At 38.9% G+C, this 27,170-nt stretch overlaps 2 protein-coding genes across 8 annotated transcripts in view; one reads left to right on the top strand and one right to left on the bottom strand.

Annotated features, from left to right (window-relative positions):
- Positions 1–7,886, bottom strand: part of DCAF17 (DDB1 and CUL4 associated factor 17) — a 68,244-nt gene extending 60,358 nt beyond the window's left edge. For 2 of the 7 annotated variants that reach the window (XM_089916681.1, XM_089916677.1), the window contains exons 1-4: positions 7,422–7,885; positions 6,882–6,985; positions 3,596–3,634; positions 1,354–1,444 (exon numbers count right to left, since the gene is read on the bottom strand). In XM_089916681.1, coding sequence (XP_089772807.1) covers positions 1,354–1,444; positions 3,596–3,634; positions 6,882–6,985; positions 7,422–7,547 — 360 coding nt within the window. In that variant the 5' untranslated portion in view covers positions 7,548–7,885. Of the gene's footprint in view, positions 1–1,353; positions 1,445–3,595; positions 3,635–6,881; positions 6,986–7,421 lie in introns of those variants that run through there. The other 5 variants (XM_089916680.1, XM_089916679.1, XM_089916678.1 and 2 more) reach the window with 5 other exon arrangements.
- Positions 7,686–27,170, top strand: part of METTL8 (methyltransferase 8, tRNA N3-cytidine) — an 86,097-nt gene continuing 66,612 nt past the window's right edge. The window contains exon 1 of the mRNA XM_022570025.2: positions 7,686–8,283. The gene's annotated coding sequence lies outside the window, so the exon portion shown is untranslated. The remainder of the gene's footprint in view (positions 8,284–27,170) is intronic.

The following is a 27,170-nucleotide window of genomic DNA, read 5'->3' on the forward strand; positions in this document are numbered from 1 at the left end:
TCTCCCTGTGCTATGTGGCTGCTTCCCACTAGCTAGCTATTTTACATTTGGTAGTGTATATATATGTCCATGCCACTCTCTCACTTCATCCAGCTTACCCTTCCCCCTCCCCGTGTCCTCAAGTCCATTCTCTATGTCTGTGTCTTTATTCCTGTCCTGCCCCTAGGTTCATGAGAACCTTTTTTTTTTTTTAAGATTCCATATATATGTGTTAGCATACGGTATTTGTTTTTCTCTTTCTGATTTACTTCACCCTGTATGACAGTCTCTAGGTCCATCTACCTCACTACAAATAACTCAGTTTTGTTTCTTTTTATGGCTGAGTAATATTCCATTGTATATATGTGTTGCAGCACTTCTTAAGTGTTTCTTAGAACACTGATCCTATGGAAAATTAATATTTAAAAATATATCTCAAAATAGGAAGTTCTATGATCAAAAAAGCTGGGAAAACGGTTTGACAATCACCATGAACAGTAGTATTATTGTAAGTATTAACAGTATTAAAGGCTCTGAGAAGTAATTCTATAAATAAATTTGTTTAACCCTTTAAACAACCTAATTCTCCCAACTCCTCTAGCAATTATGTTAACATCTTATGAAAACGGCGTTCTGAAAAAATACACACTGGGGCAATGCTGATCTGATGGAATGAGCTTATCTATTATTTTATTATTTTTATTTTTATCTTATTATTTTCCTAAAAAGATTCATAGAGGAAACCCATAAGAATCCACTTTCAAAGGGTCACATGGGCTTCCCTGGTGGCACAGTGGTTGAGAGTCCGCCTGCCGATGCAAGGGACACGGGTTCGTGCCCCGGTCCGGGAAGATCCCACATGCCACAGAGTGGCTGGGCCCGTGAGCCATGGCCGCTGAGCCTGCACGTCCGGAGCCTGTGCTCCGCAAAGGGAGAGGCCACAACAGTGAGAGGCCCGCGTACCGCAAAAAAAAAAAAAAGAGTCACGTAACATAACTGTTGCCCTAAATAAATATTTTATTGTCTCAATATATTAAGTAGAATAATCTCTTAAACGCTAAGAATAACTATAAACTAGCTTATATTGCTTATAAAACTTTTAATCCGTTCATAACTTTTTCTAGTTTTCAAGATTTACAAATGGTATTAAAAGTTAAAAATATATTCATAGTATTAATATATAATTTTTTAGGACAGAAATTACTTCGTGAGGAAAAATGATAATCAAAAGATATGCTCTCTTCTTGATTCCTTTCAAAGTTTAAGAATCACTATGATACCTAAGTTTTATTTCTTTATGCAGTATATTAACAATAATCTGTTCTTCTAGGCTAAAAATGCTTTAGAAATAAGTGCTCTAAAAACAAATCTTACCACTGGGCATTCCCATAATAAAGCATCCTCTATTTTTTCTGATTTGGAACATTTTGGCATTTCATAAAGTTTTCTTGGCTCTGATGCAACGCTGGGGAAAAAAAAAATATTATTCTTCTTCATAAATGAGGTAGTGTTTGCTCAGATTTGAGGGTTTTGTTTTTTTTTTAATTCAGAGATTTGGAATACCAAAAATACAACTTGCTACTTTGCTTTCCTCTTCGTGATTAAATGTTAACATTTTTTTTTCTGATCACAAAATTCATAATACACATTCACAGAAAAAAATCTAAAATATATAATAAATTAAAATAAATTATAATAGTACAAAACTACCTAATATTAACATTTTGGCTCAGTATTAATATCTTGGTTCATGTCCCTCTAGCTTTTCTTTATATACACATACCCACCTGCTGATCACTTTCCAAAACTGGAGCATACTGAATTCTTTCTTTATCCTTTAACATTTAATATGAATATCTCTGTTGAATTCCACATTCATAAACTGTTATTCCAACATCATAAAATGAAAATTAATTAGATAAAGAGTTCCTTTATTTGCGATGCAAATTAGTAGATAATAAAGGAAATACCCTTTAAGGCTTTTTTTTTTTACTCCCAAGTTGTGTTTCAGAAAGGTTGAATAAGCTTATACTTCTGCCAATATTGAACACTATATTTTTGATATGAAAAATAGTCTCTTACCTTTAATATATACTTCCCTGATTACTACTAAGAGGTGTACATAGATGTTTTCATTTTTTTAAACTGATGAACTTTAAAATTAAACTACTAATTAGAAACAATTTTTAGGGTGACAATTTTATTCAACTTTGATGTACTCTCACTGACTCAAAGGTTTAAACCAAACAGAATTTCACAGGAATGAAAGCAACCTCATATATGATTCTAACCTATGGGTAAAACACCCCTGAATGGAATATTAAAGAACTCCAATGGTATTTACCATTGGATCACCAATCAATGTCACTTACTCTGATTTTTAAAAAATTTTCAATTAAAGCAGCTATCTCTAAATTGGAAAAGTTACAATACGGGCATTAAATGATACCAAAGAATTACTGTTAATTTTGCTGGGCATGATAATGACATTATGATGATATAAGAAGATGTCCAGATTTCCACTTCTAGCATGAGAGTATGAGGAGCTCTATGGACATGCTCCCTAGGAAAATGGTGAGAATTATAAAAGGACAACTAATTAAAGTCTCTGGAAGTGGTCCTAGAGGCATATAACAAATGAAAAAACATTTACTCAAAAAAATCTACTAGAACTCAGTAAGAACAGTAAGAGTCTATGGTGTTTGAAATAATATGTGCTCCCTCTCCACCATTCTTAGCTCAGCAAGATGAAAACTCTACTCCAGACTGGTACAGCCAAGAGCACAGGGCTCCCTCAACCCCCGGCTCCTAGAGGGTTACCTTCCCTCGAAGCGTAGAAAGACAGCATTTTCCATCCAGCCTCCACCTCCTCGTTGCTGGGCCTGGGCCCTAGGTTAGTGCAGTCAAGAGGTGGGACTCCCTTCTGCCTAGCCCCTACTCATGGGACGGAGGCTCTACCTTGGGCCTGCCATGCCTAAGAATACTGGAGCTCTGATTACCCTTATCCCACCTCATAAAGCAGTGGTTCCACATTGAGAGTGGCAAGAAAATCCGAGGCTAATGTCTGCCCCAACCCCATGTGCTCAGCTAGAGTAGGGGAGTCATTCAGAGGCAAAAGTTCCACTGACCCTCTCCCCCGACCAGCTTGAGAGCCTTGGCTTGAAGATTTTGCCTGGCGGAGAAGCAGGCCATAAAGCAGAGAGCTCCAAGTCTCTTCCCAGAGAAACTGACTTCATTTGTAACAGAATGAGAAGTTCTAGCCTAAGAGCACTCTCACAACCAGTGGAGGCTGTGACGAAAGGCAAATGAGTAGAGATCTGTAGATTCACTGGCCATACAGGCTAAACTGTAGGCTGGCTAATTTGCTGGAGAGAACCAGAAAAAGATTGCTGGGAGGAGCCCTCCAGGGTCAGAACAAATCTCAAACACTACCTAAAAAACCATTGTCTCTAACTTCTGGTTTCTGGTCCATCAGTCATGTCCTCACAACAAGAAAATAGCTAAGCAAACTGAAAATCAACAACTCTTATAAGTTACATCAGATAATTGAGGTCAGAGGGCAAATTGCTGCCCCCAAAACTGGAGAGAGAGGTGGATGCCAAGAATCACAGCTTACTAGAAGCAAAAACCCAGGAGCAAGCCGCTGGAGTCAGTACTGGGGAGACAAAAACAAGAACACCAGAGAAAATTTTAGGCTCTGACACCTACAGCAACAGCAAACAACAAACATAGCCTAACTCCTAGCCAGATAAATATTAATCTCACTCTAAAGACCTATTTACTACAATTCCTTTTACCCAATACATCATGTACAACTTTCAACAAAAAATTGCAAGGCATGCTAAAATGCAAAATACGAAGTTTAAAGAGACAAAGCAAGTGTGAGGACCAGACAAGTTATGGTGGAGGTTTCGGAATTATCAGATTGGGAACTTAAAATAAATATGACTAATATGCTAAGGACTCTAATGGAAAAAGTGGAGACATGGAGGGACAGATGAGTAATTAATCACAGAGAAAAAAATCCTAAGAAAAATCAAAAGGAAATGCTAGAAATCAAAAACACCATAATACAAATGAAGAATGTCTTTGATGGGCTTATCAGGAGACTGGACACAGTTGAGGAAAGAATCAGTGATCTTGAACATATGTCAACAGAAACTTCCCAAACTAGAAAGAAAAAAGAATGAAAAAAGCAGAACAGAACATTTAAGAACTGTGGGAAATTGGAAAATGTGTAATGTACACATAATGGGAATACCAGAAGAAGAAAGAGAACAAAACAGAAGAAATACTGAAATAATAATGGCTGAAAATTTTCCAAAATTAATGACAGACACCAAACCACATACATAGGAAGCTTACAGAACACCAAGCATGATAAATACCAAAAAATCTATACCTAGGCATACCATATTCCAACTGTAGAAAATCAAAAACAAAGAGAACATCTTGAAAGACGGTAGAGGGAAAAAAATCACCTTACCTACAGATGAACAGGTTAAGAATTACACTGGACTTCTCTTCAGAAACCATGCAAGCAAGTAGAGAGTGGAGTGAAATATTTAAAGTGATGAAACAAAACAAACTTCCACCAACCTAGAATTCTGTATCCTGAGAGGTTATCCTTAAAAAGTTGAGGAGAAATAAGACTTTTTCAGACAAACAAAAATTGAGGGAATGTGTTGTCAGTGAACCTGCCTTATAAGAAAGTTCTGCCTTAAGAACTCAAAGAAGTTCTCCAGAGAGAAGAAAAATGATATAGGTCAGAAACTCAGATCTACATAAAGAAAAGAAGAATGTTAAAGAAGGAATAAATAAAGATAAAATAAAATCCATTGTTTTTCTTATACTTAATTGATTTAACAGATAAAAATGTGTTTATAATAATGTATTCAGCAACAAGGTATTCAATGAATATAGCTTATGGATAAGTAAAATGTATGACAGTAATATTATAAAAGACAGGAGGGAGGAATTAGAAACACTCTGTTATAAGGTAGCTGCACTACTCATGAAGAGAGTAGGAGAAAGTGACTTGAAAGTGACTTAGATTAGTTGTAAATGTATACTGCAAGTTCCAAGGCAACCACTAAAAAGTTTAAAAAAGAAATATAATTGATATGTTAAAGTGGAGAGAAAATGTAATCATATAGGATGCTCAGTTAAAATCAGAGAAGGCAGAAAAAGAATAAAAGACAAAGAAACAAAGAAAGCTGGAGTAGCCATATTAATTTCAGACACAGCAGACTTTGACAAGGAAAATTATCAGGGATAAAGAGTGGCATTAATGTGTATGCATCTAACAACAGAATGTCAAAATATGTGAGACAAAAACTTATAGAACACAAGGAGAAATAGACAAATCCACTAATATAGTTAAGAGACTTCAAAACAACCTCTATCAGTAACTGACAGATCCAACAAGCAGAGTCCATAAGGATATAGTTGAACTGAACAGTACCATCAATCAGCTGGGTCCAACTGACATCTTTAGAGTACTTCATCCAACAAGGGAATACACATTCTTCTCAAGCCCACGTGAAACATTCACCAAGATAGACCACACTCTGGGCCATAAAGTACACTTCAACAAATTAAAAAAACTAGAAATAATATAAAATATGCTCTCAGAACACAGTGGAATTAGATTAGAGATCAATAACAGAAAGATAGCTGGAAAATCTCAAAATATTTGGAGATTAAATGACACATTTATAATTAACACAAGGATCAAAGAAGCTCTCAAATTTTAAAATGAATATACAGTGTATCAACATTTGTGGGATGCAGCAAAAACAGTCCTTAGAGGGAAATGTATGGCATTAAATATATATATTAGAAAAGGAGAGGTGTTTTGGGGTTGGTGAACACATGGAGATTCAGGAAGAGTGGCAGGCTCAGAGAGCATAGAAGCTCTGCACTCCTTCCCATATACACTGCCCTATGCATCTCTTCCATCTGGTTGTTCCTGAGTTATAAACTTTTATAATAAACTGGTAATCTACTAAGAAGCCAGTCACACACAAAAATCCATATTATGTGATTCAATTTTTTGAAATGTCCAAAACAGATGAATCTATAGAGACAGAAAGTAGACTAGCAGGTGCATAGGGCTGAGGGTGATGAAGGTATCCTGGTGATAGCTAAAGGGTACAGTGTTTCTTTTTGAGGTAATGAAAATGTTCTAAAATTAACTGTAGTGATGTCTATATGAACCATCAGTGGTTCATCAAATTCATTTTCATTGAATTTCAAGGAAGTAAAAATCATTGCATCGTACACTTTAAAATGGTGAATTCTTTCTTAAAAAAGAAAAAGAAAATAGCCATATTTTTTTAGAGAAGCAAACTTAAGTACGGCATGATGTTTGGAATATGCTTTAAAATATTTAGCAAAGGAATAAAGGAAAAGGGGGTGGGAAAAGATAAGCAAATGGCAAAATCTTGATCCTTTTTGAATCCAGGTAATGAATATATGGGGTTCACTATGCTATTCTCTACTTGAGCAAGTTTGAAAATTTCCTTCTAAAACAAAGGCAAGCAGTTTCAAAACAAAACACAGAAAGTCTTCTCTAAAACATCATCTAATTAGTAGGTACCTGGATCTCTTGACTCTGGTATCTTTTAAGCAGAATAAAATACTACATTGTACTCAGCAAACTGTCATTTTGCCTGCAATATAAATTTGCTTTAAGTTGGTGTTTACAAGGATAAAACCTCAAACTTTAGATTTAACAAGATTTTAAAATTACATGCATTTTACCCCCTACCCTTATTTTGGACCGATTTCTCCATTCTCCTATTTCACTAAGCACTAATGTAGGCATGTGTTTCTATAAAAATTAGAGTTAAGAGCAACAGTCAAATGAATTACAGCAAAAACTTTCACCAAAAAGATACCTGCTGACACAGCACCGATAGTTGTCAAAATATATTCTTCCTCTCTCATAGGCTATAGGTGACTTGGAATGAGTCGTCCAAACATTCTTAAACTTAGTACTTTCCTGAAAGACACAAGGAATTTCGATTTAGTAAATAACTCCTAAGTTTCTACTGTGCACCAATTTTAAGTTGGATAGTTACATTTACAGTTTTCAAAGTAATTTCATGTACGTTCTTAAAAAAACATTATGTTCAATTCTTCCTCACTCTGCCTTCACGTTTTGGCTTAAGTGGGGTGACCAATTTTTAGAAAAAAAGAACTGTCTGCAATAAGACATAAAATTAAAACTAAAAGCATGTGCCGGTTCTATTAAAGGCTATTTACTAATCCTCCAGGTTCAAGGCCTGGATCACCCTGCCCATCAAGGGTGATCTTAAAACGGGGCTGTATTGCGTGAAAACTGCACCCCTGCCGGAAGCTTGACTCCCACCCCTAGCCCCACCCTCCGCCAATCGCCCCGCTGCCCTTGGTTCGGCTCCCGGCCGGCGGGCGGTCACCTGGCACACCAGCGCCCGCAGGATACCCAGGTTCGTCCTCTGCACCACGCCCGCGTCCCGAGAGAAGAAGCCCAGCGCCCGGCGACTCAGCCTGCGGCACACGTTGGGCTTCTGGCTTGGGCCCATGGAGGTGCGGGCCGGTGGTGGAGTTGGCAGGGCCCAAGAGGGGTGCGCCCCTCACTCCGGCGCCGGGCAGCGGCCGCTACCTCCGAACCTCCAGGCCCCAACTCCCCGAGGGGCCCAGGAAAAGCTGACACCCGGAGCCGGGCCGGGGGCGCACGGCAGTGAGGCGAGGTTAGGCAGAGCCGGCGCCGCCCGAGACCGGGCAATTGGAAAGGAAAAGAAACTCCCTTCCTGGCTGGCCCCTCAAACGCTCTCCGACTCCGGACCCGGCGGCCGGCACTGCGACGACCGTAACGCGCGGTCCGCCGGAGCCGTTCCCTCACTGGGAAATGTAGTTCCCAGTGCCCTCGGAGGGATCTTGACTTCTGTCCAGAACTACAACCCCCACAAGGCAGCGGGGAGCGAGCGCTTGCCCCGGCCCCGCCTCCAACCGGCCGCGGCCCCGCCCGGCCTTGCCTCCTCTGGCCCCGGCGGAGGCTGCGCCGTAGGGCTGGCGCGCCTTTCCGGCTCAGCACGCGGCGCCAGGGGAGAACTCTGGGGGCGCTGTGCTGCAGCCTCTTGGTCCCCGTTACCTGTTCAAGCCCTGCATTCAGGGGTGCGTCCCTTGCCGCCCCGGTACCCTTACGTCTCTCAGCCCCCGACTTTTGCTCTGAGAGGCCCTGACCGGGCGCCGAGAGGGTGGCGGTGTCGTGTGCTACCGCCCCTCTCCCCCGAAGGCAGCGTCCTGTGCTAAAGAAAGGTACGCTTTCCCTTCAGTCACGGCTTTCCCTTCAGTCACGCGTTGGACGTTGTGGATGAGGTGGACGGTTAAACCTTTTGGGTCCGTAAACACTATGCTTTTGTTATTATGAGTTAGTGGTGAAGGTGCTGGCATTCCCACCAAACTAGAGTTGAATTATTTTCCCGGAGGCCCGCCCTTTTGTGGTCCGCAGAGACGCAGGCTGGTTTTGCGATAATTGCTGCATTGTCCTTACTCGCCTTTTTTTCCCCTTCTTATCGGGAATGAAATATGAAATATTTACATTGTTATTGAACTGCCTAGGGTACTCCACGTTGATTCCTCTAAGTAAAAGATAACTTTGTGACTAGCCCTGCCTGTAGGGTCAAGGTTCCTGTCATATCCTCAAGGGCTGGGTCATTGAGGATATGACATTCCTACCACACTAAGGTTTCAGTAATCATGCACCAGACGAGGGCCCTTGCTTTGCTTTTAAGTGCCTTGAGGGTGGTGTCTTTGCATCTCCCACGTGGCCTCTTGTTCAGACTTGGGCTAGGGAGTGATTGCATTTGACTGACAGAGCAAAAAGTACAATACTGGGTGAGTGCATTGGTTTTAAGTGTTTAGGAAAAATTTGTCATATCTCTTTTTAACTCTGCTGAATTTCCTTTAGGGCCTGGGCTTTTGCTGATTTTTTCATGACTTATTTACAGCATACTGTGGAGTGCTTTGTATATTTTTAGAGAGCGCTATAATAGTTAATTTGGTAATTCATGAATGCAGCTGTCACTGAGAAAACGAACCCAGAAAAGATAACTGGGTTTTCTTTGGCGAAAATGAAATTCAAATCATTGCTGAATTGAATTGATCACCTCTTTTTTTCTCCTTCCCCTTCACCCCAACTTGTTTGTCTCCTAGTGGTCTGTATCTCACCACCAAGTCACCCAAGGGACAGTCATCCTAGATGCCCTCTTTTCTGTCACCCTTAACCAAGTGCTTTTGATTCTGTTATCCATCTCCTCTTCATATCCCCCCCCCCAGTAATTTAGGGCCTCACCATTTTACCACATTATTATGTTAAGTAGCCTCCTTTCTGCCTTACTTAAATACTTTCAATTCCAACCCTCCACACTGCTGCCAGAGTGATTTTTCTAAAGCACAAATCTGTCATTTCCCTATTTAATCTTTCAGTGGCTCCCCGTCACCAAGAGCAGAATTTCTCAAACCTAAGTAGATACCTAGGATTCTCTATGGTGAACTTAAAATATGTTCGGTATAAATGGTTGTACATTAAATGAAGCAAAACTATAAAACAAATAAATTCTGATGAATGCTTATTTATTGTTAACAATGAGACTGTTTTTGCTGGACCTATCATGCTCTAAAAAGTAAACCTTCACTGTCCTCCAGGGCATAAATTCCTTACAGAAAGGCCTGTCCGCATTGTCCTTGTGTTGAGAGATTACTCAGTGACTTCACCTCTTTTCTTTATTTAAACCAGTGTAAAAATCTTCCTTTGTTCATTGTGTCATGATTTCATTTGACCTTCACTTGACAAATATCATTTATGTAAAAGTCTCCATGTCTCTCATTAAACCTGTGCCAATGATAAACCACTTGTTTGCCAGTGCAGTCCTAAACACAAACGTGTGAACTGAAATCTTGTGACAGTACTGTAATCAATTAAAAGGTAGTCATCCAGGTGATCCAGAGTATCCTTTTGTTCAAAAATTTTTTTTTATTTAGATTTTTAACAAATTAAAAATAAAACGTTTCTCTAGAGAAATCTCATAACCTCGAGGCTACATAATACAAATTCCTCGAGGTCAGTATAGGTGCCTTATAGGACAAAATCTGAATGCCTTAGTGTAGTATACAGGGCACTTTACTATCTGCATCTTGCCCACATTTTCAGCCTCACCTTTGCCCGTCCTTCACATTTGCTTCTTTTTTTTTTTTTAGAGTCTGTGCTTTTTAAAAAAAATTTATTAACTTATTTATTATTTTTGGCTGCATTGGGTCTTCGTTGCTGCCTGCGGGATTTCTCTAGTTGCGGTGAGCGGGGACTTCTCTTTGTTGTAGTGCGCGGACTTCTCATTGTGATGTCTTCTCTTGTTGTGGAGCACGGGCTCTAGGTGTGTGGGCTTCATTAGTTGCGGCATGCAGGCTCAGTAGTTGTGGCGCACGGGCTTAGTTGCTCTGTGGCATGTGGGATCTTCCCGGACCAGGGCTCCAACCCGTGTCCCCTGCAATGGCAGATGGATTCTTAACCACTGCGCCACCAGGGAAGCCCCACATTTGCTCTTGTACTTCTGACATGTTGCCTACTTGCTCAAGCCAGGGTGCCTTTACATTTAAAATTTACTTTGTCTGGAGCGCACTTCCTTTCCTCTTATCTGTTTATCTCAAGACTCATCCCAGGTATCACAGCTCCACTCACACACTTTTCCTGACCCCTCCATCTTCTAACATGTTAGAAGAGACAAGGCAAGTTATAGCCTTGCCTCTTCTAACACGTTACTCTGCATACACTAGTTGTGGCACTATATTAGAATTGTTGTTTGCCTGTCTTCCCAACGTTTGTGTTTAGAGAGGTCCATTCATTCATTCAACATACATATGCAGTAACCACATTTTAGGCAGTGTGCTAAGGATGCATATGTATGTTGAATGAATGGGCTATTCTAAAAACAATGTTGTACAGATTCTATTGTCAGCAACTAAGTACTTTTAACATAGAATCAGATTTAGTCTTCATTCTTTAAATAAGTAGGAAACCACAATATTCATAAAAAGAAATAACTTTTAAAAAACTTTAATCCCTTGTTATAAAGCAGAAACTAACCATTGTAAAGCAATTATACTCCAATAAAGATGTTAAAAAATAAAATAAAAAATAAACCTATGGGAATCAATCAATCAATCAATATTCTTTTATTCACAAACAAACAACAAAAACTTTAATCCCTAACAGTTCTACCTATAAAGTAGATATTTTCTTGTTGAAGGTAAAATGTCATGAACCGATATCCCTAGGTTAAGATTTGGAAATGACTTCTCTTAATTTGGGGCATAAAACAAACATTAGTTCTTTTTTTTTTTTTCATTCTGTGTCTGTGTGATGTTTAGAGAATACTTAACCGTCCTTGCCATGATACTCTAAAGACAGAAAAGAGGACATGTGAGTTCAGAACTTAATAAAATGCTTTTTGTTCACATACGTCGTTTAAAGAGGCATAACAGAATAAATGTATAAAACACTCTGGTTATTAAACCTGAACATTTGTTCAGAGACAAAGAAATTTGAACCAAGGCCACAAGAGGTCATTCATTCAACATGTAATTATTTTCATCTACAATGTGCTGGCAGCTATTTCAGCATAGGGTATAACAATGGACAGGGAACAAGGTCCTCACGTGTTGGGAGAGATAGACAATACATAGATTTTAAAAATAAGATTTTCAGGTAGTGATAAAGTGCTGGGAAGAAGAGAAAACAGAGTGATGTGCTCGACAGTGAGTGGTTGAGAGCCCTACTGTACCCAGATGGTCAGGAAAGGCCTCTCTGAAGAGTGGAGTTTGAACTGAGCCCTGAATGATGAGGATGAGCCAATCTGCATGAACTAAGGTTAGAGTAGTCTAGGCAGAGGGATGCTCCAATTTGGGGTCCCTAAGGCAATCACAACGTTGGATTATTCTAAAATTATGAGAAGGCTAGTGTGATTCTTTAGTGTGCATGAGGGAAGTGAACTTGCCAAGGTAGGCTGGGACCAAGTCACATCGGGCATAAGGAATTTTGGATTTTATTCTGTTGTGATGGGAAGCCATAGGACACTTTGAAGAAGGAGTGTAACGTGATCTAATTTGTTATAATAAGGTCATTGTGGCTATAGTGTACTGCAGTGGCACAAGAATGGAAACAAGGAGATGGTGGCTGTTGCATTGGTCCAGATAAGAGATGATAGATGGGGGCTTCCCTAGTGACGCAGTGGCTGAGAGTCCGCCTGCCGATGCAGGGGACGCGGATTTGTGCCCCGGTCCGTTAGGATCCCACATGCCGCGGAGCGGCTGGGCCCGTGAGCCATGGCCGCTGAGCCTGTGCGTCTGGAGCCTGTGCTCCGCAACGGGAGAGGCCACAACAGTTAGAGGCCCGCGTACCGCAAAAAAAAAAAAAAAAAAGAGATGATAGATGGACTAGAGTGGTAGCAGGAGAGATGGAAAGAAGGGAACAGATTCAGGATATATTTATTTTGAAAGTAGAACTGACAGGACTTCTGATGTAGTAGATATTAAAGATGAAGGAAAGAGTCAAGTGAAATCATGATAAAGCAGAACCACAAATCAACATCCCCAAATTCCCCAGAACAAATGGAAAGCTGGGAAATACTCACGATGTGCTGTCAATGAAAGATGCCAAGATTTCATTAAATGTACACATTAGCATTATAGACATTAATGCTGGAGAATGTTAGGATTTGTTCTATGGCTGGGGCATGTGGGAAGAGAGGAATAAAATCAGGTCCCAGAAGTAAGCAGGGGTCAGAGCATGTGAGCCCATGGCAATGTGATGGGAAAAATCTCTGGAGTGATATTACATTCCCTTAAAGAGATAGTTAGGTACAGCATCAGGACAAGAGTGAAGTAGAGAGACCAGTTAGCAGGTAATTGTAGTAGTTCAGGTGAGAGTGAGTCACTTTTGGAAATTTATTTTGAAATTATTGAGGCTTTTAACCATAAATTTGGTTCTTTTATTTTTTCTCTATATATTTTGATGATATATATCTGAATATGTAGTAGATTCATTCATATACAAAGTCCAGAAAGATTTAGGTTTAAAGGATTGATAGTAAAGTTTACAAACTATTCCTCTTATTTAAAAAAATATTTTATTTATTCAAAAGAATATGTATAGGTAACATAGCATAATATATAAATAATAATTATAAAATGATACCCAGATAGCTATAATCAACTTTAAAAAAACAGAACATTACCTAAAACTTTGACATCTCCTATGTGTCCATCGTTGTTCCTGGATCCCTCTTTCTTCTTTATATAAATAAAACATTAAGTTTTGAATGTTTTTGAACATCATATAAATTGAATCATACTGCATATATGTACTCTTCTACAAGTTGTCTATTTTTGCTTCAGCATTACACTTGACAGAGTACCTGTAGTTCATTTCATTTATTTTTACCAATATATAGTATTTCATTGTGTGAATTTACTACAATTTATTTATCCATTTTCTACTGGCTGGGCTTTTGTTTCTTTTGGGCTTTTTATTCCTAGAAAAGTGCTTCTATAGACCTTAAACCTGTGTTTTGGTACACACATTAAAAAAGGTGTTCTTTTTCTATTGCTGTGTAACAAATTACCCCAAACTAAGCACCTTAAACTAACACCCATTTATTGTCCCTCTTTTTTTTGTACACCGATGACTACTTGTCCCAGAGCCATTTATTGGAGGGGCCCTCATTTCTCCACATATCTGTAGTGCTAACTCTGTTATATATCGAGTTTACATTCATAGTGTATTTCTAGGCTCTATTTTCTGGTCTATTCTATTTTTCTCTCCCTGGGTTAATGAGTACCTGACCACTTTTATAATAAGCCTTTCCAGCTGGTACAGCAAGTCCTCTACCTTATTCCTTTTCTTCAGGAGGATCTTATTTCTTTTTTGCAATTGCACTTTCATATACATTTTTAAATCTGCTTAAGTTCTACAAAAACCTTACTGGAATTTTGATTGGGATGACATTAAATCTACCTATCAATTTGAAGAGAACTGACATCTTTACCATATCAAATTATCCTATCTCTGAAGACAGTATGTCTCTCCATTTATTTAGATCTTTTTAGTGTCTTTTAATGAAATTTTATAATCTTTTTATTAATGGATTGCATATTTTGCAACTTTCTAAGTGCATTATATTTTTGGTCAGTGTTGTACATGGTATATGTATTTTTTTAATTAATTTTTTTGGGGGGGCTGCATTGGGTCTTCGTTGTGTGAATGGTATATTTTCAAATTAGGTCTTCTCACTATATTTTTGCTAGTATGCAAACATGCAGTTGTCTTTTTGTATATTGATCTTACGTTTAGCAACATTGTTTTTGTATATTGATCTTTTGTTTGCCAACATTTATCTTTAATAGCAATAATTGTCATTTGTAAGGTTTGGGGGATTTTTCTACATAGATAATCATGTCCTCTGGAAACTGTGACAGTTTTGTTACTTCCCTCTCAATTCTTTTACTTTTTTTCCTCTTTCTTTTCTTACTATGTTGGCCAGGATCAGTGCAGTGTTGAGTAGAACCAGTGATAATGGACATCCTTGTCTTATTCATGTTTATAAATGGAATACTTCTAATATTTCACCATTAAGGATGACATTGTAGGTTTTTGGTAGCTACCTTTTATCAGGTTAATGAACTTCTCATCCATTCCATATTTGCTAAAAGTCTTGTTCATTTTATTTTTAGTCATGAATGGGTGTTGAATTTTATCAAAGACTTTGTCTGTAACTGCTGAGGTGATAATATAATTTTTTTCCTGTAATCTGATAATGTGGTAATTGCATAAATATATTTTCTAATGTTAAACCAAACTTGAGTTTAGATAAGTTTTGGTGATGTGTTTTGTTTTTTAAACACTGTGGAATTTGGGCAACTGCTGGCTTCATTGCTCTCTCAGCTCTTTGGATCTTTGCTAGCTTTTGGTCTCTGAGGGTTTCTCTTTCTTTCTTGCTGGCTCACTGATGTATCGATATTTAACAAGATATATTTTTTAATGTATTTGTCCAGGCTTTTGGGAATATTTTATAGCAGAAAGGTTTTGGGGGTATCAGGCTCACCAAATTACCAGAACAAGAATTCCACTTTCTCATATTTTTAGTGTAAAAGCTTCCATTAATGTAAGATACGATCACTTAGCACCATTTCTGTCTTCTCTTCTTCTTGTCTGTGTTCACAACCATGCCTCTCCCTGCTGAAATCAAGGAAGTGGAGTTGTGTGGTAGAAAGAGCATCACATCAGGAGTCACAAGGCACAAGTTGTAGCAGCATCACATAGTGAAATTTTGACTAAGCCATTTACTCTGTTTCCTTCAATTATCTGCTAAGTGGAAACGGGATTGAAGTGAATCACATGAATTTATAAACATGAATACACTGTTGTAGAGAGTTTGGGGAAGAGAGAAGGTTGATTAAGTAGCACAGAGCATTGTTTTTTTTTTTAGGGTAGAGAAATTTCGTATGATACTGTAATGGATACATAACACTGTGCATTTCTATTTTTTTTTTTTTCTTTTCCTGTAGTGCCATGCACGGCATGCAGGATCTTAGATCCCCAACCAGGGATCAAACCCATGCCCCCTGCATTGGAAGCGTGGAGTCTTAATCATTGGAGTGCCAGGAAAGTCCCAGACTATGCATTTATTAAAACCCATATAGCTTTACAGCACAAAGAGTAAAACTTAATGTATGCAAAATTTAAAAATGAAGGGGAAGAGGGGGTTCCAGGATATAATGCAGACGGTGACAAAAGAATCTAACTGTATTACAAATGTATGCGGTGATCTCACTGAAAGGGGCAAGAGAAAAGGTGCTGACCTAAGTAACTTTGAAAATGAGACTGTAAGACTAAAAGCAGTAGGAACTATACATAAGCGCTGTCCTCTAGTTGATAAAAGTTTCCCACAGAGGTATGGGTTAATAATTCTGAAACTACTACACATGAGTACTGGAATTAAACAATTAATAGCTGCATGGTGGATGATGGCAACCAGATTTCTTACTGTTGGAGTGGGAGGTTATAGACAACCAAGTGGGGAAGGCTAGAATGATCCATGTGTTAATGGATTAGAGTTGGAGACATTAGTATAAACTCTGGTTAGCTTACTATAGATACAGATGGATACATATGAAACATTTATAGATAAAGATATGTGTATATACATGGTTTAGTATACACACATATGTTTCCTTGCTTTGTCAGTTGAGAGGGCCTAGAAGCAAGGACAGCGTAGTAGCAAAGAGCACACCCAGCACCCAGACCATTCTCCAATAAAAGGAACAAACACTCTATTTATTTAATAAATTATTTTATTTTATTTATTTTTGGCTGTGTTGGGTCTTCATTGCTGCACACGGGCTTTCTCTAGTTGCGGTGAGCGGGGGCTACTCTTCGTTGTGGTGCACGGCCTTCTCATTGCGGTGGCTTCTCTTTGTTGCAGAGCATGGGCTCTAGGTGTGCAGGCTTCCATAGTTGTAGCACGCAGGCTCAGTGGTTGTGGCTCGCGGGCTCTAGAACGCAGGCTCAGTAGTTGTGGCGCACAGGTTTAGTTGCCCCGCGGCATGTGGGATCTTCCCAGACCAGGGATTGAACCCATGTCCACTGCATTGGCAGGCAGATTCTTAACCACTGCGCCACCAGGGAAGTCCCAACACTCTTTAGAGGAAATGGCTGATTCTAGGACTGGGTCAAGGAATATACAAGAGTCTGCAACATCTTGTAGTGCCAGAAAGTAAAGAAGTGCTCAAAAATACGATGACGGGAATGTGTCAAAAGGATATAGGAGACAACAGAAAGAGCTCTTTTTTTTTTTTTTGCAGTACGTGGGCCTCTCACTGCTGTGGCCTCTCCCCTTGCGGAGCACAGGCTCTGGATGTGCAGGCCCAGCGGCCATGGCTCACGGGCCCAGCCGCTCTGCGGCATGTGGGATCTTCCCAGACCGGGGCACGAACCTGCGTCCCCTGCATCGGCAGGCGGACTCTCAACCACTGCGCCACCAGGGAAGCCCCAGAAAGAGCTCTTAATTGGCAAAGCAGGAATAGTTTGAACAACAAAATAAAGTAGTATTGGGTTATAACCCAAAGTTTAAAATAAATATCTATGAGACTGTACTGATATAAACAAGTGATTGAACAAATAAATGGGGGAGAAGAAACAAATCTCCCTTGCAAAAACATTCCAAATAATTTATGTAGACACTTCACCCTTAAAAAGGTGGAGCATAACTCCCCTCTCCTTAAGTGTTGGCTGTGCATAGTGACTTCCTGCCAAAGCATATGGTATGGAAAAGAGGGGGGTTGGTAACTTTACAGTAGAAACCTGTCAGTCACTACCTCAGCCAGTTTATCAAGGTTAACATCAGCAGTGGTGAGTCATGTTCATATCACGTACCCTTGATATGATGTGATAAGAATGGCACTTTACCTCTGTGGTTTTCCTCCCTAAAGCCCATAACCCCAGTCTAATCATGAGAAAAACATCTGATGAATATTTACTGAGAGGTATTCTAAAGATAACTGATCAGTACTCCTCAAAACTGACAAGGCCTTCAAAAACAAAGAAAGTTTGAGAAACTGTTAGAGCGAAAGAGGAGCCTAGGGAGACTTGATGGCGAAATGTAATGTGGTGTCCTGGAAGGAAGATGAGCTCAGGTACCAGCCTGCCTGGGTTCAGATCTCAGCCTCACTACTTATTAGTGTGTGAACCTGGTTACCCTAACTAGAATTACTTAACCTCTATGTGCCTCAATTTACTTAGCTGTTAAATGGGTTCTTGGGGGGACTAAATGACTTAATATATGTAAAGCACTTAGAGTAATGCCTGGCACATAGCCAGCACTATATAATTGTTTGAGTCTATTATTACTACTTTGCTTTGCTCTTTAGCTTTGGGGATCTCTGTGATTATAGCTGAATTTCAATGACTCTCCTTCAGCATACTGAGTTTTAGCTTGGCACTCTGACAAAACAGTATTCATAATGTTTTGCTTATAAGGGAAAAATTATCAAGACGGTAAACATTCAAGAGAAAGTAGGACCAGAACTTGAGGATTCCCAACCCCAGTTTCCTGCTACATATATATAGTATTGACTGAGTGAATGCAGAAGCCATGAAACCTGACAGGATACTTTTTATGGGCCTAGACATGCCAACATAGAGATTCTGAAGTTAACTTTGGTTTTCAGTAGATTCCTTATTAAAATATCCGCTTCCCTTGTTAAACTGATGTTCTTTTAGGACAAAGCACTGCCTGCAGTGCAAACCCCTCAGATTTAGGGTTCAGCACCTAAAATTTTGGTGATATTTGAAAAAATGGAATGAATGTATTATAGAAACATATGTTTTAGGCCTTTTACTTCTCTGCCTAGAATACATACCAACTCTTCAGAAAACCCCTTATAGATCAGCAGCTCAGGTAGAATAGAGCTCTGAGAAGAACGTAAAATTTGGAGTCAGGAGACCTGCTTGGAGTGTGGGTTCTTGTAGCTGTGTGATCAAGGCCACTCATTAACCCCTTTGAGCCTCAGCTCCCATCTGTAAAATGGTGATAACAGAAATGCTTGCCCTGCCTTCCTCCCTTGCTTATAGAATTGTTGTAAGGATTAGGTGTGAAAATGAATGTGAGAGCTCTTTGTAAGTTGTAAAACCTATACAAGTATTATTTGTTATGATAATCTCAGGTTTTCAACCAGAGTAAAATTCTTATGGAGCTTTATAGTCATATTAAGTGTTGCAGTCATCTGCACACCTTTACTTACTTATTATGTAATAAACTGAAGTCATTCGAATTTAAGATGCTTTAGATGGTATATTTTCTCATAGGACTTTAGTTTTTATGATGTTTTTCTTTGGTGTAACAAAGGAAGGCATTGTTTTAATCTGGAATTGTCTCTTTGAGGCGGCAGTTTCAGGAAATGTTTTCCAAACTCTTCACTGAAATTGGCTGTATAGAGAACACAAAAGTGTATTCCTGTCATTTAGAAGTTGTCTCCTACAGACACAGACCCTCTTGTCCTGGTGTGGAGCTGACCAGCAGAGGGTGCACAAGCTTTCCCAGCAGCTAGGCTGGGCAGACCTGACTGGTGCCATCTGTGTGTGCTGCCTGATGATTAACAAGTACTATAAATGAAAAGGTTCTAGCACATCGGAAACACAGTTACCAAATGGAAAGAGACAGCAGCCATAATGTCACACAGCAGTGTAGGAAGCACCTCCCTAGTTGGTGAATAGGAAGTTTCTGGATAACTGGAATTTGATATTCTAATGTGGTTTTATTTGTCTGTTTTACACCTTCTCCTCTTTGCTTTTTCCAATTTCTTTCTCTTTCCAGCTTTATTACCCCACCTTCTCAGCATCTGCAATTGTCTGCCTCACCTGGTCTAACAAATTGGGGTCTTTTAAAAGTAGCCTTTCTTTGGACTTCTTTGACCTTAAGGTATTTGGGTCCTGAATCCAGCCAACTACAGCATTCTGTCTGGGTCCCACTAACCAAACTCTTACAAACTCCATGGCATCTTTTCCTCCATGGAAATGGGTGACCATCAGAAAATTTTGTAACCTTTTAGTGTTACTGTCACTACTGCCCGTATCATCTTTTTTCCCCCTTCCTTCCCAAGCGTGGATAGTATATAGAATGTATATAGTTACTGGTTTTTAAAATATTTTTATATTTTCTGATTATAAAAGTAATTTGAGTTTTCTCGAAAAGAACATTTTGAGACACATTAAGAAGAAAATATAAGGATCTCCTTGAGCCTTTCAGTCAAAGGGAACTACCATAAACTCTTCCAGACTTTCTCTATGCATACACATATGTGTTGGTATGTGTATTAATTTTTTTAAATGAAATCATACCATAGGTACTCTTTTGTACCTTTTTTACTCTACCTAATGAATCATGGACTTCTTTCCATATCAACAGCTTTAGGTTTTTAGCAACATTCTAAGTAACTACATAATTTTCCTTTATATAGGTGTACAATAATTTAGTCAGTCCTCTAAAGATGAATATTTGGATTGTTTGCAGTTTTTCAGTATAATGCTGTGACAAATCCTTAATATATTCTTCTGATTATATTCTTAGGATATATTTCTAGAAATAGAATTTTCCATCAGATTTCTTCTTTAAAAATGTTCATGTGTATTGCCAAAGTTCCCTCAGGAAAGGTCTCTTGGTACAATCTCCCTGGCAATGTGTGAGTATGCTTGTTCTTGCACACCACTGATCACAACATTTCACCTTTGCCAAAATGATGGTGAGTAACCCATTGCACCAATTTTTTTTTAATTGGTGGACTTTCTGCTCTCCATGTCACCCCAGAAAATTAATCTATGGCAGCAGTTCTCAAGTTTTTTGGTCTCAGGACCACTTGACACTCTGAAAAATTATAGAGGCCCCCCCCCAAGAGCTTTTGTTTATATGGATCATAGTTATCATTATTTGCTGTGTTAGAAATTAAACCTAAGAAAAAATTTAAATATTTATTTAAGTCCTTTTAAAACAATAAATAAATAAATAAACCTATTGCATATTAGTATGAATACCCTTTTCATTAAAAGTATTTTCCAAAAGAAAAAAATTAGAAGAGTAGGATGGTTCTACATTTTTGCATATCTCCTTAATGTATGGCCTAAAAGAAGATGGCTAGATTCTTATATTTGCTTTTGCACTGTCTATTATGATATGTTGTTCCAGTTGATATATATGAAGAAAATCTGATCTCACACAGATATATAAGTAGTTAGAAAGGGGCGGAGTACTTTAAAAGTCTATTCAGATGAGTGTGAAGAATCTCCTTTAATACTACACTAAATCCCAGTAAGTGGTAGCTTCTTTTTTTAATTAATTAATTTATTTATTTATTTTTGGTTGCGTCGGGTCTTCCTTGCTGCGCGCGAGCTTCCTCTAGTTGCAGCGAGCTGGGGCTTCTCACTGTGGTGGCTTCTCCTGTCGTGGCTCGCGGGCTCTAGGCTCACGGGCTTCAGTAGTTGTGGCACACAGGCTTAGTTGCTCCACAGCACGTGGGATCTTCCTGGACCAGGGCTCGAACCTGTGTCCGCCTGCATGGGCAGGCGGATTCTTAACCACTGCACCACCAGGGAAGTCCATGTGTTAGTTTCTTAAAGGTTAATTGCAATATAATATTTGAAATCATACCTGTGAACTTTTTCTACTCTGTTACATTAAAATCCATTGGTCTGTCTTGCACTTTGAGTGGATCTTTTACCCATGCATGATTTTGTGATATTTGGCCATCTGGAAAATATTGGTTCACTGAGTTGTGCAGGTCTTCCAAATGTTGACACATTTCATTATACAATATCAAAAATACTTTATTCTCATCAGAACAGTGTTTAAGTGTCAGCAAGCTGTTAAGCTCACAGTGGTGGACACAGGGTTTCCAAAATTCTAATTTTTGCTTGAAAGCTTGAATTTTATCAATGGCAACAAATGCTGTCAGTTGTTTTCTTGACAGGCTTACTTTGTTTTTGAGAAAATGCCAAAGTAAAAATGGGGTTCCATGAAAACAGTCTTCATTGCTTCATCAAGGATATGCTTAAGTGAAACTGGTTTTTCCTTTTTTTTCTTCAAATGCATGGTTGGTAAAGAAGGCATGACCTCTAGTATAGTTTGGTGCCACTGCCTTGATTCAGACCAAGGTCCCAGCAATTTTATCCACCATTGCCTGTACACCATCAGTGCAAACGTCACCACAGTAAAAAGGCAAATAACATGTTGATGGTATTGTGAAAATAATTCTGACCTTTTGCAGACCCACTTAAAGTGTCTTGGGGGCCCCTAGGGATCTGTAGACCACACTTTGAGAGCCTCAAAAGGTCTAAGGTAATCATAGGAACTCAGTCTCTGGAGAGACTGGTTTAGGAATAGTTTGTGACCCAGTTCTGGCCAGTGAAATCTAAGAGCAAGTCTGTTGAAGAACTTGTGAAAAAGTTTCCTCATCACTAAAAAGAGGCATAAGAAAGAGATGATCCTTTTCCTGCTCTGGATATTGCCATGCCAGTGTGATGCCTGGAACTGCTGCAGCTGTTTTGTAATTAACAAAGTGAACCAGCCTTAGAGTGAAGGTGATGCTATTTAGAGCAAGATGGAGAAATGGCATGAACCTGGGTCCTTGATGACATTATAGAACTGAAACCATACCTGGAACTTGCCCAACCTCTGGACTTAGTTCTGAGAGATAACATGCTCTATTTATTTGAGCCAGTTTGAATAGTGTCTTCTGTTACTTGCAGTCATAAGCATCCCCCAAAGTTATTTATTATTAGTGTGATGAACATTTTTAAGTGTTTAGTGGCCATTTGCATTTCTTTTGTGAATGCTTATTGATGGTATTAGCACATTTTCTACTGAGGTCATTTATAATTATTTTCTAAACATTCCTTATATATTAATCATATTAACACATTGTAATATTTTGCATTTATTTCCATGAGTGTCTTTTATAGTATATCATCCTGTACATTCCTATAGCAATCAATTAGTCTTTTTCTTTTATATTTTATGGCTTTGGTATAATGTTCAAAAGAGTCTTTTCTACCCCACTTTTTAGTAAGTATTCACCTATATTTTTTCTAAGCCTATAAAAAGTATTTTTACATTAAAAACTTTAATTCATCTGGAATTTATTTGGTGTTAGATACAGTAGGGATATAACTTTATTTTTTCTGAATAGGTAGCCCCTTTTCTTAATACGCTTTTTTGAATAGGCCAGTCTTAACGTACTGATTTGAAATACTAGCTTTATTACAAATGGAATTCTTATATATAATTTGACTAGTTTCTGGACTTTCTATTCTGTTCTAGTGCTTTGACTGTATATCCTGGCACTATAGACATGGCCAGGATATATTTGCTTTCTAGAGTATTGTAATGTATGGAAGGGCAAGGACTACCCCAACCCTCCTTAACCCTACGCCACCACAATCAACAGCACACATTTCCCCTGCAGTATTTTCTTGGTACTTTCTACATGTTTATTCTTCCAGATGAACTTTAAAATTATTTGTTAAAGTTCCCCAAAGACATTTTTGGAACTTTGATTGGAATTACTTTAATTTTGGCGAGAATTTACATTTTTTGTTTGTTTGTTTTTTGCGGTAGGAGGGCCTCTCACTGTTGGGGCCCCTCCCGCCACGGAGCACAGGCTCCAGACGCGCAGGCTCAGTGGCCATGGCTCACAGGCCCAGCCGCTCCGCGGCATGTGGGATCCTCCTGGACCGGGGCACGAACCCGTGTCCCCTGCATCGGCAGGCGGACTCTCAACCACTGCGCCACCAGGGAAGCCCTACATTTTTTTTACAATATTGAATCTTCAGCTCCAGAAACCCATGTACTGTCTTCCTATTTATTAAATTATCTTCCATGCTCCTCTGTAGAGTTGTATAGCTTTCTTAATATCAGTCCTGTACATTTCTGGCTAAATTTATTCCTAGGTATTTCATATAATTTTTTTGTTGTAATTGTAAGAGGGCTCTTTCCCCCTGTATATTTTCTATTTTTGTTATCAATATTAAAAAAAAAAACTTTAAAAAACCTAGCTCATATTTCCAGATAGTTTTGGCTTCTCAAAACAGAATAAGCACAAAGGATACTATCATTTGTGGCAGTACAGTGTGTACTATGTGCACTTGATTTATGAGGTATGACTGTTTGAGACTGTTTAAGGAAACAGAACATACCAGAAGCTATATCTTAATGAATATGATCTTTCCAAGCTGGTTATGTTGGGAATATGTACATTTATGGCAACAAGAACAACTTACTCTAAAAACAACAAAAGGTATATTTCCTAAAACAAAAGTATTACCACCACTGAGGATATGAAAAAGAATCAATTAGCTTGCTATGAGGGCATTATCTGAAAATAATGTTTTCAAAGATGTTTTACTGTTATTGGAATAAATAGTAATCTCTTAAGGTGATTTATTTGAAAGGACAACATTTATTTTGATGTAAAGTTGTAATTTTTAGTTAAACGACATACCTTTATAGGCACACCTTCTGTTATCAGGTGGCAGCGAGATGGCCGACAGGTTTTTTGTGTTTGCTATTGTTGTTTTAAAAGAATCATTTAATCAGATTGTTTTTTGTATTAAATAAAATTCCAGTTGCCCCAGGCATTATGGATTGGCAGTGTTTCAGCTGTTTGGGAAAATGGAATTTGCCAGTTTTCTAAGATCATCTAAAATAAAGAAACAAATTTCTTTTCATCCACATTATGGATTTTGAAAGCATGTGTAGTCTAGCCTGGTATCTTAATCACCAATTAAAATGCTCCTGTGGAAAATGTGGTTCTGAGCTCTTAACAGCTGACTTACAAATGGTCTTAGAAATAAGACCTTTTATAGATTGAAGATTACTATGGTTTCTCTACATATCGTGGTCCTTGGAAGTTAAAACTATAATTAACATTCTCAATTATTCTCAAGCAACTTGCTGTGGCATTATTATTCACGGGCTATTTGTTTTAATCATTCTTAAATGTATTGATAGTTTATGTAATTTCTGAATGAGTTTATTATATGTTAAGTAAAGAGTGCTTGAGTTTTTTTTTCTTTGGGTGAGGAGTCTGACTCTAGGTCAGAATCATATGTGTGATCTTTCAGGCCTGGCAGTTAGCGATTAAGACTTTTCCTGCAAGGCCTCATCGGGAGAAGCTGCCATCCGCACACCAGAATTGGTATACAGCCAGTGCACTGCAGTTTTCTGTAGGGATTCCAGTCAAGCCTTCCCCCACCCACTCGCCGCCCTGCCTCTCCCCACTCTGTGTGGCCATGCTTTTATGTATATCTGCATTCTGATAAAGTGAATGCATGTGTGGGGACCCACAAAATGGATGTCACGCCAGTGGCCTAGTCAAGGTCACATTTCTAAACCTTAGTCAGCCTGCCCTTATGGGAAACACCTGTCAAGGAAACCTAACATACTACAATCGCAATCCTCCAACCTAATTTTAGCTAGCTCACCTTACCCTAGAAAACAGGACCTGCTAGCCTTATAAGGAAATCCCTGACCTCCTAGGCAATCATGCTGTTTCCACATTGCCTCTTCTAGTGTACTATAAAGCTTGCTCTTGCCCAAAATCCCCTGGGAAGAGTGTTCCACTGCTAGTTTTTTCATTTGACAATTCCTAGACCAGATGCCTGCATTCAGAGGACTCCTTATTGGGGGCCTCTGCGGAGACCCCTTCTCCACATTGGCTCAGTACCATTCCTCTTAGCTCTTCCCTTCTTCCTAAACCCCCCACTCTGCGCCGGTCCGTGCGCCCACAAAAAGGCATTAGCCTCTTTTTCAGGGGTCTGGGGCAGTGCGACAGTTTCCCCCATCTTTATTGCATCCACTCGATCCTTGCCTGGTGTCATTCCACAGGGGAAAATGGAACACTGGGGAGCCGGTGCCTCTTTTTGCCTCTTGTTTACACTGTTATGGTAAGTAAAAGGCTTGATTGCTACTTTCACAGTTTGCCTTTTTGTCCTAATGGGCCACCTCAATACTTGATTGCTCAATAGAGGGAAGTGGGAATGGGGTTCCTAATTATTTGTGATTTTTTTTTTCCTTTTCAAGCTTTAAGGGGTGTCTTTTAGAAATGTTTCTGGAATTCACTGAATAATAGTTTGACTTTACATTTGTGAAACACTATGTCGTTTATAATGTTCTTTGTAAAAACTTTGTGACTTAGGAATTATCTCCATTTAAGAAATGAGCCTTAGGCAAAGTAAGTCACTTTCCCAAAAATCATGATTAATGGATTGGCTGTACCATGACTTAAACTTGAGGCTTATTCTGTTCTCAGTTCAGCACTTTCTACTATACCACCCCACTTCATTGGTAAATTAGTCTTTCACTTTCTTGGGAAGTTGGGACTACTTTAGGGCTGAATAATAAGCATATCAGATCAAGTAGGAAGCTTGATCCTGTGGTATTAATGAAACCCTAGGGAAATTGTAAGGAGAGCCAGACTAACGGTAACAACAGTAATATCAACTAAAGTTTATTGAGCACTTATCATGCACCTAGCACTATGCTACATTATGCTAGAGAGATCACCTTCTATAACCCTTCCATATTTTGCAATAATCTTATTAGTCACATTTTATTGAGGAAATTGAGGTTAACAAAGTTAAGTATCATGTTAGAGGTTATATGGTAGTAAGTGGCAGAACCTGGATTCAACTTAATCCAAACCCTTTGCCTCTTCACCTGAAATTGTTTTCCAAGGAGAATTGAGGTGATTCTGCCCTACTTGGAGTATTTCTGCTGTTAAGGAAGAGTGGGAGAAGAATTCTCTGGAACAGAATCTTCTAATACTGTATTTCTCAATGTTGAAAAATATATAAACCTTCATTTAAAGGAAAAAAATTCTCAGACCCCTGAGTTGATATTTTACTATATTATTAACACAAATCTGGTTATAAGCTCCTTGTACATAGAACTATTATTCAACTATAAAATCAAAATAAGCACAAATACAACCACAAAGCCAATAAAATTCAAATTAACAACATTATAACGTGACTGCTGATGTTTTACCAAAACTGACTTGCAGCTCTCATTATAAACAAGGTACTGACCACCACCACACAGGTTCTTTGGACTTCATCCCATCCGTACTGTGTGTGCTATGTGTCTTCTCAATTCCCTCACCACTTTTCTCAACTCAGAATACTGCAGAATCGGGCTTCGCTGGTGGCGCAGTGGTTGAGGGTCCGCCTGCCGATGCAGGGGACACGGGTTCGTGCCCCGGTCCGGGAGGATCCCACATGCCACAGAGTGGCTGGGCCCGTGAGCCATGGCCGCTGAGCCTGCGTGTCTGGAGCCTGTGCTCCGCAACGGGAGACGCCACAACAGTGAGAGGCCCGCATATCGCCAAAAAATATATATATATACTGCAGAATCTTTTTACAGTGTGCTGTGTACTCAGATGCATCATTTCTATCTTATATCTGTGCTACTTGTGGCAACAAGATCATAAATGCACGTATAGGCACTGAAATCAAGTAGCAGTTATACATTTGCTCCTACTGGTTTTATTTTTTAGATTATCATAATAAATATACAATTAAAAAAGTTGTCATAGGATCTTAGATG

The sequence above is a fragment of the Delphinapterus leucas genome, chromosome 8 (genome assembly GCF_059928025.1).
Source record: "Delphinapterus leucas isolate spDelLeu-1000000601 "Yukka" chromosome 8, BTC_Dleu_Yukka2, whole genome shotgun sequence".
Taxonomy (NCBI): Eukaryota; Metazoa; Chordata; class Mammalia; order Artiodactyla; family Monodontidae; genus Delphinapterus; species Delphinapterus leucas.